Source organism: Neoarius graeffei, chromosome 15, assembly GCF_027579695.1.
Source record: "Neoarius graeffei isolate fNeoGra1 chromosome 15, fNeoGra1.pri, whole genome shotgun sequence".
Classification (NCBI taxonomy): Eukaryota; Metazoa; Chordata; class Actinopteri; order Siluriformes; family Ariidae; genus Neoarius; species Neoarius graeffei.
The window spans coordinates 52,425,796-52,445,078 of record NC_083583.1 but is presented as its reverse complement, the minus strand read 5'-3'; the positions used below and the strand labels follow the sequence as shown (position 1 = coordinate 52,445,078).

The 19,283-nt window shown below is 45.0% G+C and overlaps 1 protein-coding gene across 6 annotated transcripts in view; it reads right to left on the bottom strand.

The window, feature by feature from the left end:
* The window catches only part of LOC132899574 (cAMP-specific 3',5'-cyclic phosphodiesterase 4C-like), a 198,340-nt gene that overhangs the window by 81,715 nt on the left and 97,342 nt on the right, over positions 1–19,283 (bottom strand). The window contains exon 1 of one of the 6 annotated variants that reach the window (XM_060941591.1): positions 13,906–14,700. The exons of the other annotated variants lie outside the window; for them this stretch is intronic. Coding sequence (XP_060797574.1) covers positions 13,906–13,985 — 80 coding nt within the window. The 5' untranslated portion in view covers positions 13,986–14,700. Of the gene's footprint in view, positions 1–13,905; positions 14,701–19,283 lie in introns of those variants that run through there. 6 annotated transcript variants of the gene reach the window in all.

Genomic DNA, 19,283 nt, shown 5'->3' with positions numbered 1-19,283 from the left:
TCGCACCGGGAGATAAAGTACTTGTACTGTTGCCCACATTGAGGTCCAAATTGATTGCCAAGTGGCAAGGACCCTTTGAGGTCACACGGCGAGTCAGGGACGTCGACTATGAGGTGAGGCGAACGGACAGGGGTGGGACGCTACAGATTTACCACCTCAATCTGCTCAAACTCTGGAATGAGGAGGTCCCTGTGGCGTTGGTGTCGGTGGTTCCGGAGAAGGCGGAGCTGGGGCCGGAGGTTCAAAAGGGAACATTGACATCGCGTACCTCTCCGGTCCCCTGTGGAGACCACCTCACCCCGACCCAACTCACAGAGGTTGCCCAGTTGCAGACCGAATTTTCGGACATGTTCTCTCCCCTGCCCGGCTGCACCGGCCTCATAGAACGCCACATCGAGACGCCCCCGGGGGTGGTAGTGCGTAGCCGCCCTTACAGGCTACCCGAACACAAGAAAAAAGTGGTTCAGGAAGAACTCAAGGCCATGCTCGAAATGGGCATCGTCGAGGAGTCCCACAGTGACTGGAGCAGCCTGGTGGTCTTGGTTCCCAAGGCCGACGGGTTGGTCTGGTTCTGTGTGGACTATAGAAAAGTCAATGAGGTGTCTAAATTTGATGCATGCCCAATGCCTCGTATTGACGAGTTGCTGGATCGACTAGGCAAGGCTCACTTTTACTCGACACTGGATTTGACAAAGGGTTATTGGCAGATCCCCTTGACTCCACTATCCCAAGAAAAAATGGACTTTTCCACACCGTTTGGCTTACACCAATTTGTTACACTTTCTTTTGGGCTGTTTGGGGCGCCCGCTACGTTCCAGCGGCTTATGGACAGGGTCCTCCGACCCCATGCCACCTATGCGGCCGCGTACTTAGATGATATCATAATCTATAGTAATGACCGGCCGTGGCATTTAGAACACCTAAGGGCTGTCCTTAGGTCGCTGAGGCGAGTGGGTCTCACGGCCAACCCGAAGAAGTGTGCGATTGGGCGGGTGGAAGTACGGTATCTGGGCTTCCACTTGGGCAATGGGCAGGTCTCATCTCATCTCATTATCTCTAGCCGCTTTATCCTGTTCTACAGGGTCGCAGGCAAGCTGGAGCCTATTCCAGCTGACTACGGGCGAAAGGCGGGGTACACCCTGGACGAGTCGCCAGGTCATCACAGGGCTGACACATAGACACAGACAACCATTCACACTCACATTCACACCTACAGTCAATTTAGAGTCACCAGTTAACCTAACCTGCATGTCTTTGGACTGTGGGGGAAACTGGAGCACCCGGAGGAAACCCACGCGGACACGGGGAGAACATGCAAACTCCAGACAGAAAGGCCCTTGCCGGCCATGGGGCTTGAACCCGGACCTTCTTGCTGTGAGGCGACAGCGCTAACCACTACACCACCGTGCCGCAATGGGCAGGTGCGTCCCCAAATTAACAAGACAGCAGCGATTGCGGCCTGCCCGAGGCCCAAGACCAAAAAGGGGGTGAGACAGTTCCTGGGGCTGGCTGGCCACTATCGTAGGTTTATACCTAATTATTCAGACGTCACCAGCCCGCTGACTGATCTCACTAAAAAGGGGGCATCAGATCCAGCCCAGTGGACGGAGCAATGCCAGCGGGCTTTCTCGGAGGTGAAGGCTGCACTGTGTGGGGGGGCCACTGTTACACTCCCCTGACTTTTCTCTCCCCTTTATGTTGCAGACGGACGCGTCGGACAGAGGGCTGGGGGCTGTTTTGTCCCAGGAGGTGGAGGGGGAGGATCGTCCAGTGCTGTATATCAGCGGAAAGCTGTCGGTGCATGAGGGGCGCTACAGCACCATCGAGAAAGAGTGCCTAGCCATCAAGCGGGCGGTCCTCGCCCTCTGCTACTACCTGCTGGGACGCCCTTTCACCTTCTGTTCGGACCACGCGCCCCTCCAGTGGCTCTACTGCATGAAGGATGCCAACGCGTGGATCACCTGTTGGTATCTGGCACTCCAGCCCTTTAACTTCAAGGTGATCCACAGGCTGGGGGCACAGATGGTCGTGCCGGACTTCCTCTCCCGTCGGGGGTGGGGGGGAGTCGGCTGCAGGCTGGATGGCCACCCAGCCTGAGTTGGGCGGTGGGGGTATGTGGCAGTGGGGGCGTGGTCAAGCGTCGGTCTGTGACCGGAGGGCGGAGTCAGGGAAGGTAAGTGGCAGAATCACTGCACCTGATGTCAGTTAACGTGTTTGTGTGTCTTCCCCAGTGACCGTGCCCTATATAAGGAGAGAGAGAGCAGAGGAAGAGAGCTCTCTCCCCAACCAGACGACCTGTGTGTGTGCATGCGTGGCTGGGAGAATAACGTCACTGTAAAGTGTCCAAATAAAGAGATTTTGTTGAACTCAGTTCTGGCCTGCCGTCCTTCTGTGCTCCACCCACCCGTCCGAATTGCAACAGGGGTGAATACTTATGGAAGCCACTGTATGTTGGAGGTTGTGACCAAACAGGATAAGGTTTGATATGTATCTTGTAACAAGTGGTCTAAATATCTACTCCATAAACTAAAGCTAGGTTTTGAATACGCTTTTGCTGAAGTGGGAACCTACAGAGTGGAAGATGCGTTAGTCACAAGGTTATCCCTGATTTGATTACAGTGGCTTTCATAAGTATTAACACCCCTTGGATTTTACCCCACATTTTGGAGTGTAACAACCTCAAAGTGAACTGGGTTCAATTTGCATTATATGAATAATTGGGATTTGTGGACAATATGCACAAAATAGCCCACAAAATGGATAGCATTCAACTAAATATGTGTCATGTCGTGAAAAATACTTACATAAGAACTAATTTGAAGAAGCCTTTATTTGTTACATGTACACAAGCAGTGAACACACACATGCACACACAAGTGAGCAATGAGCACATACACATAACCCAGAGCAGTGAGCAGCTATGCTACAGCACCCAGGGAGCAGTTGGGGATTTGGTGCTTTGCTCAAGGGCACTTCAACTATGATACAGAGGGCAGGGAAACTGCTGTTCATTCACTCAACTCCCTTGACATTTTTCCTGCTGGTGAATCAAACCAGTGACCCTTTGAGCCCAAGGCTGCTTCTCTTGCACAAAATTAGTATAAACATTAATATAGATATAAATATCTTATGCCAAAATATTATGGCATGTTACAAAAAATAAAGAAAAAAATCAGAGTCCTCGTCTCCAGTGTATGAGTCCGAATGCAGTTAAAGTCCGAGTCATCAGTGCTCAAGTCCAAGTCAAGTCACGAGTCCTTAAAATTAGGGCACGAGTCGGACTCGGCGGCACGAGTCGGACTCGGCGGCACGGTGGTGTAGTGGTTAGCGCTGTCGCCTCACAGCAAGAAGGTCCGGGTTCGAGCCCCGTGGCCGGCGAGGGCCTTTCTGTGCGGAGTTTGCATGTTCTCCCCGTGTCTGCGTGGGTTTCCTCCGGGTGCTCCAGTTTCCCCCACAGTCCAAAGACATGCAGGTTAGGTTAACTGGTGACTCTAAATTGACCGTAGGTGTGAATGTGAGTGTGAATGGTTGTCTGTGTCTATGTGTCAGCCCTGTGATGACCTGGCGACTTGTCCAGGGTGTGCCCCGCCTTTCGCCTGTAGTCAGCTGGGATGGGCTCCAGCTTGCCTGCGATCCTGTAGAAGGATAAAGCGGCTAGAGATAATGAGATGAGAATGAGATGAGTCGGACTCGAGTCCGAGTCCTGGACTTGAGTACTACAAGCCTACTTTTCCTCACCTCCAAGTAGAACTTTGACAATATTTCCGCTATTGCTCTTTTCTCTCTCCAGTTTTTCAATGTCTGTTGGTCTGTTTTTCTCTTGTAAATATGCGTGAAGAATATCTAGTGAAGTTTTGGTAGCCTTTCGGGTGTTCAGCGCATCTTTAACCCCGCCGACAGTAGTCGGAGGGGTTATTATTTTCACCTGCGTCAGTCTGTGTGTGTGTGTATCTGTCTGTCTGTCTGTCTGTGTGTCTGCAAGATATCTCAAGAACCAATGGATCGATTTGGACCAAATTTTGTACGTGTTGCCAATCACCCAGGAAGGAAACCATTAAATTTTGGAGGTCAAAGGTCAAAGGTCAAGGTCATGGCAGAACTTCGAAATTTTCGCCCAATGTATTTTAATAGGGACAAGGCGGGGTTTGCACTCGTTAGAGTGTCCCTGTCTAGTTCTCTTTAAATCTTACGCTTTTAACGAAGCAAACCTCACGGCCATGTTTGTGTAAAAACTGTCACAATCACTTGCTATTGCAGACGTTTTATGCCTCCGATGTGTTTCTTTTCCAGGTTTTTGATGTTCATTGGTATGTTTTTCTCTTGTAAATATGCATGAAGACTACATAATGAAGTTTTGGTACCCTTTCAGATGTTCAGCGCGTCTTTAGTTTCAGTTTTCAGTTTATTTATTTAGTGCTTAATCCGAGCACTGAATTAACCTCTCTCTCCCAGGTGACAAAGAAATGACTGTGCGCATGCGCAGCAGAAAAGTTGTCACTGGATCTTCGGATGAGCTCTGACGTGTGACGTCGTGTTGTCTTGACAACGTGCAATATTATAACAATATTGCACGCTCATTCTCCATTGGGTAGAGTGGCGTAATACACGGAGGATAAGCAATATGATAACAATATTGCATACCTTCAATAAACCCGCTAGAAGGGAATAGAATACATGTTTTTATTCCATGGAAAAAGTGTCCTGTGTGTATAATATTTATGGATACACCTTTCATGCTGTCTGCTTTAGAACAAAAACATAGACTATTATTCATTTTTGCCAGTAGGGAAGTACACACTCCTTGTGCATGCTAATAGCTATATGAGAGAGAGAGAGAGAGAGAGAGAGAGAGAGAGAGAGAGAGAGAGCAGAATAAATATAATGTGCATTGGATTTGTTCATTAGGGATCAATTGGGAGGTCAACCATGCGGTGACCCGGGATGGGGCATTGACGCAGGCAGACACTATAATCACACTGCTGCCTGCACTCTGGGAACTGTTCCAGGCACTGGAGGATATTTTAGGACCAGTCACATACTCTGTTATCGTTTTATTAATTGCCTCTCTTCTTTTTTCCGCTCAGTACATGCTAAGTACGAGGAAGTATGCATTTGTTTGTGTATGAGCTCTCAAACGATATCAGAGAATGTTTTGTAGTAAGTAATGATATGTAAGCTGGAATTTCAGTCTCTTAAACTCATATGGCTCTTGTGTTTCAAGAGTAACAGCGACACGGCATGTCAAACTTGCCTCTGTCAGCTCTACATTTGGAAATACAGTACTTCTGAAGTCTTTCAAGCTCTTGATTCAAGCTGTATAAACTTCAATTTCTTTAAGCATGATGAATATCAATAATAATCACTGCTGTTTGAGGAAGTGCGGGAATGCTTTTGTATAACATATTTGATACTTTTACAGCATTATGAGCTCTGCAGCATGAATGAAGTGGGCCACTAATCTCAGAGTCATTTATTTAGATGCCACAAACTTCCTCAGGTCATCTGGTTGAGACTAGAGTGTACATTGGGTCAGGATGAGTCAGATATAAAGCTCACAAGACAAAGAAAGACCATGCTCATTACCACAAATGTACAGCATTCATTTAATCATCTTTAGTAACTGCCTGGTCAGGGATGCAGTGGTTTAAATTACACTACTGGCTTGTGGGAAACAAAACAAAGTTAGAGAAAATATTACAGGCATCTAGAAAGGGAAAAAAAACATAACTGTGTGAACAGGAAAAAAATACTGAGTTACCAATTACGAAGTGTAATGTAATTGAGGTTAAAGATCTGTCAGAGCCAGAACTGACAGACCATGATGGCAGTGTTGGCATTTCTAACTCTGGATTTTCCCCACAGTGTTTTTCCAGTGTTTCTGGTAAGGCTCATATTTAAATCCATGCCCACTTCAAGTTTAAATCTGAATACAGATACGGATATTTGGAGCAATATTTTCCTCTTGCTCATTCATGCAATTATCCAGTTATTCAGAGTGGATCAAGCTGACAGAAAATCTACAGTAACTCAAATAATCACTCACCATGTTGAACCATGGTGAGCAGAAAAGCATCGATTTAGTCATTATAATTCTATTATTAATTAAATATTTTAGATATATGTTCAGTATAGCACTACAGCACTATAGTAATTTGTAGTAATACATAAACATCAAACCCCAAAAGCCTTAAATGGTCTGGAAGCTTAGTACATCACTATTTACTGCATACCAACGATTTCTCGGCAGGACATCAGGGAACCGTCATCGCCACCAACGTTAGCGCTGTACCTGATCCTAATCAAATTTCAGAACTCATCATCCATCCATCCATCCATTATCTGTTGCCGCTTATCCTGTTCTACAGGGTCGCAAGCAAGCTGGAGCCTATCCCAGCTGACTATGGGCGAAAGGCGGGGTACACCCTGGACAAGTCGCCAGGTCATCACAGGGCTGACACAGAGACAAACAACCATTCACACTCACACCTATGGTAAATTTAAATCCACCAATTAACCTAACCTGCATGTCTTTGGACTGTGGGGGTCAGAACTCATCTCATCTCATTATCTCTAGCCGCTTTATCCTGTTCTACAGGGTCGCAGGCAAGCTGGAGCCTATCCCAGCTGACTACGGGTGAAAGGCGGGGTACACCCTGGACAAGTCGCCAGGTCATCACAGGGCTGACACATAGACACAGACAACCATTCACACTCACACCTACGGTCAATTTAGAGTCACCAGTTAACCTAACCTGCATGTCTTTGGACTGTGGGGGAAACCGGAGCACCCGGAGGAAACCCACGCGGACACGGGGAGAACATGCAAACTCCGCACAGAAAGGCCCTCGCCAGCCACGGGGCTCGAACCCGGACCTTCTTGCTGTGAGGCGACACCGCTAACCACTACACCACCGTGCCACCCTGGATCAATAGTGGACTTGAAATTTTCTGAAATTACTTGGACTTGACTCGGACTTGAACACTGGGGACTCGTGACTGGACTCAGACTCGAGGTTTAGTGACTCAACTACAACACTGGTCAAGCATTTGCAAGTTCTCTTTTTAGTTTGTTAACAACATGAGTAGACCATCCAGTGGGGCCTATCCAAATAAAGTAGAACCTAATGTTCAGGATCATTTTTATCTGATCGAACAGTGACCATGCAGCAGAGATCTTTATAAGGACAGAGTGAAGCAGTCAGACAACAGTGAGGTAAAAAAAATAAATAAAGACTGCTATCTCTCAACTGACTGCGATCTCTCAACTTGATTGGTCTCTCTCTCTCTCTCTCTCTCTCTCTCATTCTCTTGGGCCACACGGATGACGTGAATCACTGTGGGAATTCAAACCAAGACCTTGAAAATATTCACTGAACAGTTTGTTCGGAAATACTTCTGAACCCTTATGAGTTCTTGATTCATATCCAAGTCATATAAGCCTCAATTTCTTGAAGCAAGAAAAATGATCCATAATAATTATTGATGCATATTTGCTTTCCTGTCTGCTGCCTGAATGCCTGTAGTTAAATAATATCTATCTATCTATCTATCTATCTATCTATCTATCTATCTATCTATACTACCGTTCAAAAGTTTGGGGTCACCCAGACAATTTTGTGTTTTCCATGAAAAGTCACACTTTTATTTCCCACCATAAGTTGTAAAATGAATAGAAAATATAGTCAAGACATTTTTCTGGCCATTTTGAGCATTTAATCGACCCCACAAATGTGATGCTCCAGAAACTCAATCTGCTCAAAGGAAGGTCAGTTTTATAGCTTCTCTAAAGAGCTCAACTGTTTTCAGCTGTGCTAACATGATTGTACAAGGGTTTTCTAATCATCCATTAGCCTTCTGAGGCAATGAGCAAACACATTGTACCATTAGAACACTGGAGTGAGAGTTGCTGGAAATGGGCCTCTATACACCTATGGAGATATTGCACCAAAAACCAGACATTTGCAGCTAGAATAGTCATTTACCACATTAGCAATGTCTCATCTCATCTCATTATCTCTAGCCACTTTATCCTTCTACAGGGTCGCAGGCAAGCTGGAGCCTATCCCAGCTGACTACGGGCGAAAGGCGGGGTACACCCTGGACAAGTCGCCAGGTCATCACAGGGCTGACACATAGACACAGACAACCATTCACACTCACATTCACACCTACGGTCAATTTAGAGTCACCAGTTAACCTAACCTGCATGTCTTTGGACTGTGGGGGAAACCGGAGCACCCGGAGGAAACCCACGCGGACACGGGGAGAACATGCAAACTCCGCACAGAAAGGCCCTCGCCAGCCACGGGGCTCGAACCCGGACCTTCTTGCTATGAGGCGACAGCGCTAACCACTACACCACCGTGCCGCCCCATTAGCAATGTATAGAGTGTATTTCTGATTAGTTTAACGTGATCTTCATTGAAAAGAACAGTGCTTTTCTTTCAAAAATAAGGACATTTCAAAGTGACCCCAAACTTTTGAACGGTAGTGTATTTATTTTGGGCATGGGAAATTTTTGTGGCGGTAAGGCTGATACCCTGAATGTGGCAGCTCTCAAGGAATGGCTGTTCTCTCCTGGGGTGGGTAATTAAGTCAGAGGCTCATCATGTGCAAGTCAATAGACTTTGAAGTTTCCAGCTTTGATGCATTTATGTCTGTGACATTGGCACATCTGGAAGAGATTAGAGAAGGAAACGGGATCTGGAGAGGGAGAGTGGGTCGGCCTTTCTCTGAAAAAGGCCACATTTAAGAATAACCCAGCTGGCTGTGGCCAGTTTTATTATTAAATTTGCCTGTTTTACTTCAGGAGTAGAGACATGGAGTGTCCTCTTCACTCTGTCAGCTCTACATTCTCAGTGTTTTTGGGATTTATCAGGTGGTCTAAAAAAATTTGCACTTTTCTGAAGTGTTTAAAGTCAAGCTTCAAAGGATACTAATCTAGCATGGCAATGTTCTCCCATTCACAGAAACAAACGGACTGATTCATTAAAGTCCCCTTGATAGCCATGATTTGTTTCGGTATGCTGACATGTTTCCTTCTTAAATAGATACGTTCAAGCTATGTCAAATCTCTGCTGAAGCTACACAACTTAGCAAACTAGCTAAAAACAGAGCAAGGGCTTTAATCAGAGCTTTTTTTTCAGCTGATACTGCTAGTAATGACTTAAAGAAACATGATCGCTGCTAACCGGTGGTGTAGTGGTTAGCACCGTCGCCTCACAGCAAGAAGGTCTTGGATTTGAGCCCAGCGGCTAACGAGGGCCTTTCTGTGTGGAGTTTGCATGTTCTCTCCATGTCTACGTGGGTTTCCTCTGGGTGCTCCGGTTTCCCCCACAGTCCAAAAGCATGCAGGTTAGGCTAATTGGTGGCTCTAAATTGACCATAGGTGTGAATGATTGTTTGTGTGTCTATGTATCAGTCCTGCACTGACCTGGCAACTTGTCCAGGGTGTACCCCGCCTCTCACCCATAATCAGCTGGGATAGGCTCCAGCTTGCCTGCGACCCTGTAGAACAGGATAAGTGGTTACAGATAATGGATGGATGGATTGCTGCTAACAGCTAAGGAAACGCTACTACTGCTAACAGGCTAGCAAACTGATACTTCTGCTAATGAGCCTAAGAACTACTACTACTGAAGAGTGAATGCTTTTAGAGAGCATTTAATTTGACAAACATGAAGATTTGCATCTATCTTTAAAAATTGAAATAATTTTTCCAGATGTGATGAACTATAAAATAATAATAATCTCATCTCATTATCTCTAGCCGCTTTATCCTGTTCTACAGGGTCGCGGGCAAGCTGGAGCCTATCCCAGCTGACTACGGGCGAAAGGCGGGGTACACCCTGGACAAGTCGCCAGGTCATCACAGGGCTGACACATAGACACAGACAACCATTCACACTCACATTCACACCTACGGTCAATTTAGAGTCACCAGTTAACCTAACCTGCATGTCTTTGGACTGTGGGGGAAACTGGAGCACCCGGAGGAAACCCACGCGGACACGGGGAGAACATGCAAACTCCACACAGAAAGGCCCTCGCCGGCCCCGGGGCTCGAACCCAGGACCTTCTTGCTGTGAGGCGACAGCGCTAACCACTACACCACTGTGCCACCCTATAAAATAATAATAATAATTTAAAAAATAATAATAATTCCTCCCGCCAAATATACTATCATGCTGGTGCCCATTACACTAAAGGACACAAACCCAGCATTTTTAAAAATTTTATTTCAGGGACAGCCCTGTGATGACCTGGCGACTTGTCCAGGGTGTACCCTGCCTTTCGCCCGTAGTCAGCTGGGATAGGCTCCAGCTTGCCTGCGACCCTGTAGAACAGGATAAAGCGGCTAGAGATAATGAGATGAGATGAGATTTCAGGGACACTTTAAAACTAGACAGCGATTATCTATCTATCTATCTATCTATCTATCTATCTATCTATCTATCTATCTATCTATCTATCTATCTATCTATCTATCTATCAACCCCATTTTCTCTCAGGTTGGTCATTAGCCATTTCCTACTTACTAGCTAGCTCTTCCTCTCAGCACAACAGCTACCAATCAGGGAGGGTGAAGGCTAATGGCCCTTTTCCACTACCCTTTTTCAGCTCACTTCAGCTCGCTTCAGCCCGACACGGCTCGCGTTTCGACTATCTCAGAGCAGCACGACTCAGCTCGCTTCAGCCCTGCTTGGCACCCAAAACTCGCACGGTTTTGGAGTAGGGCTGAAGCGAGCCAAACCGAGCTGAGTGAGGCTAGGGGCGTGAGGAGACACTCCCCTGTGCACTGATTGGTGAGGAGGAGTGTCCTCACATGCCCACACACGCCCCGCGAGCACGCTGGGATCTGTAAACCCGGAAGAAGAATAATTACGAATTACAAGAATTTCTGAAGCCTTATGTGCCTCGCCTCATCTATACGCTCTTGCCAGTATCTGTTCGCGTTGTCGGTGACAACAAGCCACAGCGCCAAGACCAGCAACACTAACGACTCCATGTCCTCCATGTTTATTGTTTACTATCCGGGTTGTGAGAGTACCGCTTAAAAGCTCACTGATGTCACTGTTTGCGCCGCCTAACGACATCACGTGACATCCACCCACTTTCGCTAACTCCACCCAATGTGTCCACCCACTTCCAGCCAGCACGGTTCAGCGCGGTTGTAGTCGAAATGCAACTCCAACAGCCCCGCTCAGCTCGACTCAGCCCAACTCAGCACGGCACGGCTCAGCCCAACTCAGCCGCGTTTGTAGTGGAAAAGCGGCATAACAAGTGCTTTCTCTACGATACCAAGCCATCCACTGCATCTTTTTGAACTGCTGCTCCATCCAATGTTACACGGCAGCTGAACACCCTCGAAGGAAAGTGCTATCAACCCTCTTCTGCATACATGAGCTCACAGATGTGAACTACCAGCCAGTGATGCTTTGATTGACAGTGGAGACAGTAACACCGTCTCCCCTCTATCCTTGTGGCCATGGATAGCATCATTGTGGTTCAAATTTGCGATCTTCAGTGATTTCACGATTATGCTACTTGGGAGCCACTAGAAAGTTATTCTTCAAAGTAAGCATTCTTTGATTAAGTCAACAAAGGTGAAAAACAGACAATGCAGAAAACAAGAAATGTAGTAAAATAACATCAGTCAATCAATCCTGCATGAACTGCAATGAGAAAAAACCCAACAACTCCCAAATTCTGACCATCAGAAGATCAGTGCAGGAGGTAGTGAAGAAATCCCACTTATTCGCACTTTACATTTTTGTATGTTTCTGCTGTAATATAAACAAATCAAATTAAGAGCAAATGCTCAGACCCTTCATAAGGTGATTGAGACTGAAAGGAAACAAGTGGAACAATGACACTGACACTACGTTCACACTGCAGGCTGAAGTGACTCAAATCCGATCTTTTCGCCCATATGTGACCTGTATCCGATCTTTTATTGACAATATGAACGACACAGATCCGATTTTTTCAAATCCGACCCAGGCTGTTTGGATATGTGGTCCTAATTCCGATTCCTATCCGATCTTTTCATATGCGACTTCAGTCTGAACCGCCAGGTCGCATTCATCCGACTTACATGTCATCAACAAGCCACAAACGTCACTATTCTGCGCTGAAGTAGGCGGCGGGTCTCTCAAAAAAGTTACAACAACATGGCGCATGACATCAATGCGACTCCGCACCCACACGTTCCTTTGAACGGAGGTTGCAGTCACTACCCCGCAGAACGCCTGAGCCAAAACCCTTGCCCTCTTCCTTCTCAACCTCCTCCTTAACATCAGGCTATTGTGCATGTTCTGGCTCCGTCGCGACAACAACTGCATCATCGCCAGGTACTCCATGCTGGCTACTGTCATACACAGGAAACTTTAGGTTACTTCCGTATACACTGGCCGTGCTCACTGCGTGTGACGTCGTCGTATCCTGCAATGCGCATGCGGAACACTTTTAGGTCGCTTTTCGTTCATACTGAGGATCACATACAAGTCGCATATATTTGTTAATGTGAACGACCTCACAAAAAATCGGATTTCACAAAAAAATCGGAATTGAGCATTAAGCCTTGCAGTGTGAACGTAGTGAGAGATAACTCTAGCTGGGGTGGCACAGTGGTGTAATGGTTAGCACTGTTGCCTCACAGCAAAAAGGTTCTGGGTTCGAGCCCAGTGGCCGATGAGGGCCTTTCTGTGTGGAGTTTACATGTTCTCCCCATGTCCATGTGGGTTTCCTCTGGGTGCTCCGGTTTCCCCCAAAGACATGCAGGTTAGGTTTAATTGGTGGCTCTAAATTGACCGTGAGTGTGAATGGTTGTGTGTCTTGATGTGTCAGCCCTGCAATAACCTGGCGACTTGTCCAGGGTGTACCCCGCCTCTTGCCCATAGTCAGCTGGGATAGACTCCAGCTTGCCTGCGACCCTGTAGAACAGGATAAGCGGCTACAGATAATGGATAGATGGATGGATAACTCTAGCTACCAAATCTGACAAAACACTACTTTGTAAAAGTATTCTAATACAAGGTCCAGAACTCCTTTTTTTCTCCTAATACAAATGTTTTTTTTTCCCCTATTTTTTTTTGCATCAATTTACGTGTTCCTGAGAGTACAATTGCAGCACCATGGGAACTTAAAACAAGGCAATAGGACAACACTGTGCTTTGTGTCAAATGAATGCACTGGATATTCTCTCAGAATCTGACATCACTGCTTTTTCGGCTGTGCCAGGCTGACAGTGGGACCATGGTGTGTGTGTGCGCGCGCGTGGCATTATCCTTAGCAAACCCTTCCCCCAGTACAGCCCCAGACCCACACACACTAACACCACAGGCGCTAATAGCAGCCAAGCATTGATCTCCAGCTCCACACAGCCCATAAAGCAGTAGGCACACATGTAGACAAAGCAAATAAACTGTGTACCAATGATCATCCACATTTTACAGCTGTACTGGAATGGGTCACATGAAAACAGTCAGATATATGGTTAAACTGAAAATACTGAAACAATACAAGTACTCACACATACTCTATATGCTTATCACTCAAACCCTAAATATAAAATTACAAGTAATCTAAGGAGAAAGTAGTTTTTCAACGTGCGACACACTTACACTTGCTTCAAATTGCAAAGCTGTTCATTCACTCAGTACAGAAGTGATTGATCCATAAGTTTTCCCTCCACAAACGGTAGAACAGAACCAGAACAACATTGCATTTGGTCATGAGCTGTCACACTTTCATTTCCATTTTAACCAAAGGAGCATGATCACAATCACAGAAGAAGACATTTAAAACTCGAACCAATGGATGAGAACATCTCAGTGTAAGCTCTTAGCAATTAAAAAAAAAAAAAAGACGGAATACGGTACAAATCACAAAATAAAAACATACCCAATGCAGGAGTGTCTTCTTCGTCCAGAACCGAAGTTAAACAGAGAACTTTTGCGGAATAAGCGGTGGTCTTTGTGCATTATTTCAACTTTGAGGTGGCCTCACCGAGAGGTTTATTACCAAGACGCGCACTTTGCAGCATTTGCTTGATCAAAGCGCATTTTGTGAAGCCCTCCAATAAGGCTTGGATGACCCAAGAGAAGCACAAGATCAAGAGAAGATTCAGTCAGGTAGTGTGTCCAAGTCGAGCCGAATAACTGAAAGTTCTTCAGTTGCACTTTCTGTTGTGCTCCAAGTTTTTCGTTATGTATTCTAAGAAATACAATTCAGCTCCAAATCCAGGCAGAGGTTTACATCTTCTTGCAGACGTGACAGGGAACTTTCTCAGTGCAGAGCTGTTTGCTTCACAAATTTGTCCAGAATCCTTTTACTTTTTCCCTGAGCATGTGATTGTGATGGGACAAAAAAGGAAAACGAGTTTTATGGAGCGCTGACCTTTTTCCTCAGTGCAGGGAATTGCGTGATCCCAGGAGACGTCTGTTAGGGGTTCAAGGTCCTGCTAAATTTCCATATTTGTTTTGCTCTGGCTGTGTATCCAAAGTTGGGAAACAGCAAAGGCCTTCGATTATATAATGGACGGGAGAGAAAGGAGAAAAGGCGACAATCTCTTTTTCATCCAGGACTAGTTGCACATATTTGAGCGTTGCTAAACTGAAGATACACAGTAAGCCGAAAGCATGGTGCGCAGGCACACTGTGTCTGTGTGCGAGTGTGTGTATGTGTGTGTGTGTTTTGACTTGTCGGAGCCAGCACTGGGTGTCTCCTCTCTGCCTGCCTACACTGGCCCAGCCTAACACACTGAAGCACACTGCATCCCCATGAGACACTAGCAAAACACACACACACACACACACACACCTTATGAGGACCTTCCACTGAAATAATTAATTCTATGCTACAGTGCTGCTCTGTAGTAATAATTCATCTGAGTAAAATTAAACGTAGTCAGCAAGAAAATGACTCATGTAAGAGTAAATAAACCATCTGGTGAAACATTACTGTAGTAATCACTTTAGAGGTTACTTCTTTATATGTCTACCATTGACATAACTAATCAGAAACTGTTCTATATCCAAGGAATGCATTTTTAAAACAATTATGCTGAATTACTACACTCTCAGAAAATAAAGTACAATATTGTACCTCTAAAGGTACAATGGCTTGTCACAAGGACAGTACCCTCTAAGGTACTTATTTGTACCCTTTATGTACTGCTTGGGAACATATACGTACCTTTTTGGCCCTCAAAAGGTACACATCATTACCTTGAGGTCCAATAATTAGCCCTAGACCAGGGGTTCTCAACCTTTTCTACTGTAAGGCCCACCTATTCATACTCGTAACGAGTCGGGGCCCGTTAAAAAAAGATCCCCAATTATTTTGGCTCATCTATTCTGTTAAAATCTAATAATCTATTGTAATGTATATTAATGGGATGCAGCATCACTCCTCGTTACAGATGGGAGCCCAGGAATTAAATAAATGCAATAAAAACAATTTTTAAATTGTAGGTATTGTATTTAAAACTGTATGGATGTGCCAGAAGCCAAACCATGCATGCAGGTCATTCTCACTCAAAAGGGATTAATGATCCAAAAGTGGAGTCTGGTTGATTAACACAAACAAGCAAGTTATTAAAACCAAGTAGTGCACTCAAAAGAAGTGGATATAGAAACCACTCAATGGGATTAGAGCCTTACATGTTAACAAAGAAGGATTTTTCATCTCATCTCATTATCTCTAGCTGCTTTATCCTGTTCTACAGGGTCGCAGGCAAGCTGGAGCCTATCCCAGCTGACTACAGGCAAAAGGCAGGGTACACCCTGGACAAGTCACCAGGTCATCACAGGGCTGACACATAGATAACCATTCACACCTACGATCAATTTAGAGTCACCAGTTAACCTAACCTGCATGTCTTTGGACTGTGGGGGAAACCAGAGCACCCGGAGGAAACCCACACGGACAACATGCAAACTCCACACAGCAAGGCCCTCGCCAGCCACAGGGCTCGAATCCAGACCTTCTTGCTGTGAGGCGACAGCACTAACCACTACACCACCCTAGGATTTTTCATATGAGTTGGAAAATTATCCTTCCATTGAGTTCCCTGACATCTCAAACTACCTGGTGCTGCAGACATCGTTCTACACGGACACACAGATGAAAACCTGGAAGAGCATGGAAGAGTACAACTTTTTACGTGTGGCTGGGTTAAAGATCTGGGGATCAGGACACTACAAGATAGATGGCGGTAGACGGATCTAAGTGCAGGAACAGTGTTTATTAGCAGGTGTGATATTGACAAAAACAAAAGAAAAACAGAAAGCAGAATCATAAAGCAGAGTATTTAAACAGTGTTATAAACTTGGCTAGAAACAAACGTGACAGTGATAATGATGACACTTTGCAAAGCCTCTGTGAAAACAGCGTCTGTATCTGTGTGTGCTGATTGCGCTTAAATCAATATCAGGTGTTTCTCTTAATGACTGGGTCCCAAGAGCGCGCGCAGTCGCTTGAGTTGCACTAGACTCAAGCTCGTGAAGGCATGACAGTCAAGTGTTTGTGTGCTGTGTGACCACAACTCTTAGCTCACATATACAGTACGGTATCTCGCCATGCATCGCCGCCAAAATGCCTCATTTTCATCGATAACCCATCGCAAAGCATCGCGAGCTGTAGTGTGACCGTAGCTTAATGAGGCGGATATGATGCCGGCTGCAACCCAGGAATTGTACCTGACTATGAGTAAAAATTAGCTTCAACTTAAAAAAAAAATTCGTGGCCCATTAGATGGCGCTTTGCGGCCCACTAGTTGAGAAACACTGCCCTAGGGTGTATATTCGTGTAGACTGTACCTAGCGGGACAGAAGTGGACTTCTACTGTACCCCTATTTCTGACAGTGTATGTGAGCTATGCTGAAATGAACACCACCTTGAACAGTATGTAACGGAAATAAACATTACCTGGCTAGCAAACTTAGCCAAAATGCTGCTCAGTAGCTTGCTGAGTTTTCTAGCTAACTAGCTCATGCTAATTCCTACATGTTTCTACACACTCAGAAAATAAAGTACATTATTGTCACTTTAGAGGTACAGTGGCTTGTCATTAGGGCAGGACCCTCTAAAGTACTTATTTGTACCTTTTATATACTGTTTGGGAACATATATGTACCTTTTTGGCCCTAAAAAGGTAAACATCGTTACTTTGAGGTCCAATAATAAGCCTTAGGGGGTACCTTCATGTAGATTATACCTTGGGGGACAGAAATGGACTCCTACTGTACCCCTATTTCTGATAGTGTCGCTCCATAGTTGGCTGTCTATGCCCCTTACACATTAGCAGCACTTAGATATATTTAACACAACAAACAAAGCAGCTAGCAAATGTACATGTTTCTGCAGGTTTGATATGGAACTGTGATATCTCTACGGGTTTTGGATGGCATAAGTTGCAGATCAGTATCATGCTGTTTCGTTTGAAGCATTTAAAACTTAGCTGATATATTGGGATAGCGATGCTAATCTGTCTCCACTGTCTCAGACATGGCTGCCACTGACGAAGCATTTGGCACCTGAAGTGCAGACTTTGGAGAGGAAACTGCTTTATTTAGGTTGAGTCTCAAAAAGTATTTAAAATATGCACAAACCCTGGGGGCAGTGGTGGCGCAATGTATTAAGTCTCTAGATCAGAAGGTCAGAGGTTTGAGCCACAGCACCACAAAGCTTCCAGTGTTGGTTCCTTGGGCAAGGCTCTTAACCCTGTCGGCTCAACCTATCCATGTTAACCCCACAGAGAAGTGGGAAAAAGAAGAAAATACATACAGAGTCTCCTTTAATTGGCTTCATGAAACACATTTTTTTTTTGCTCTGTAACAATAATCAAAAAGGAATGCAATGAAGTTGATAATTATACATTTAGGACACTTTTTCAATGGAATAAAAACGTATTCTATTCCTTTCTAGCAGGTTTCATTCATTTGGTTTGACAGCATGCAATATTGTTAGCATATCGCTTATCCTATGTGTATTACGTTACTCTACCCAATGGAGAATGAGCACTGAATATGGTTTACGATATTGCATAGTTGTCAAGACAACATGACGTCACACGTCGGAGACGTAAAACTTCCGTGCTAGCGAGCAACTGTGAGAATTTGTAAAAAACATAGCTGCCAGGTTTGCTTCATTAAAAACGGAAGATTTTGAGACAATTTTGAAAGAGAAAGACGCATTGAACACCTGAAAGGAATGTGTATGTACAGTGGTATGCAAAAGTTTGGGCACCCCTGGTCAAAATTGCTGTTACTGTGAACAGTTAAGCAAGTTGAAGATGAAATGATCTCCAAAAGGCATAAAGTTAAAGATGACTCATTCCCTTTATATTTTAAGCAAAAACAATTTTTTTTTCATCTTTTACATTTTCAAAATAACAAAAAAGGAAAAGGGCCCGAAGCAAAAGTTTGGGCACCCTGCATGGTTAGTACCTAGCAACACCCCCTTTGGCAAGTATCACAGCTTGTAAACACTTTTTGTAGCCAGCTAATAATCTTTCAGTTCTTACCTGGGGGATTTTCACACATTCGTCCTTGCAAAAGGCTTCCAGTTCTACAAGTTTCTTGGGCTGTCTTGCATGCACTGCTCTTTTGAGATCTATCCACAGATTTTCAATGATGTTTAGGTCAGGGGACTGTGAGGGCCAGGGCAAAACCTTCAGCTTGTGCCTCTTGAGGTATTCCATTGTAGATTTTGAGGTGTGTTTTGGATCATTGTCTTATTGTAGGACCCATCCTCTTTTTAACTTCAACTTTTTTACAGATGGTGTGATGCTTGCTTCCAGAATTTGCTGGTATTTATTCGAATCCATGCTTCCCTCGACCAATGAAATGTGCCCTGTGCCACTGGCTGCAACACAACCCCAAAGCATGATCGATCCACACCCATGCTTAAGAGTTGGAGAGGTGTTCTTTTCCTGGAATTTGGCACCCTTTTTTCTCCAAGCATACCTTTGCACATTGTGGCCAAAAAGTTCTATTTTGATTTCATCAGTCCACAGGACTTGTTTCCAAAATGCATCAGGCTTATTTAGATGTTCATTTGCAAACTTCACACGCTGAATTTTGTGGCTCGGACGCAGGAACGGTTTTCTTCTGATGACTCTTCCATGAAGGTCATATTTGTTCAGCTGTCGCTGCATAGTAGAACAGTGCACCACCACTCCAGGGTCTGCTAAATCTTTCTGAAGGTCTTTTGCAGTCAAACAGGGGTTTTTATTTGCCTTTCTAGCAATCCAATGAGCAGTTCTTTCAGAAAGTTTT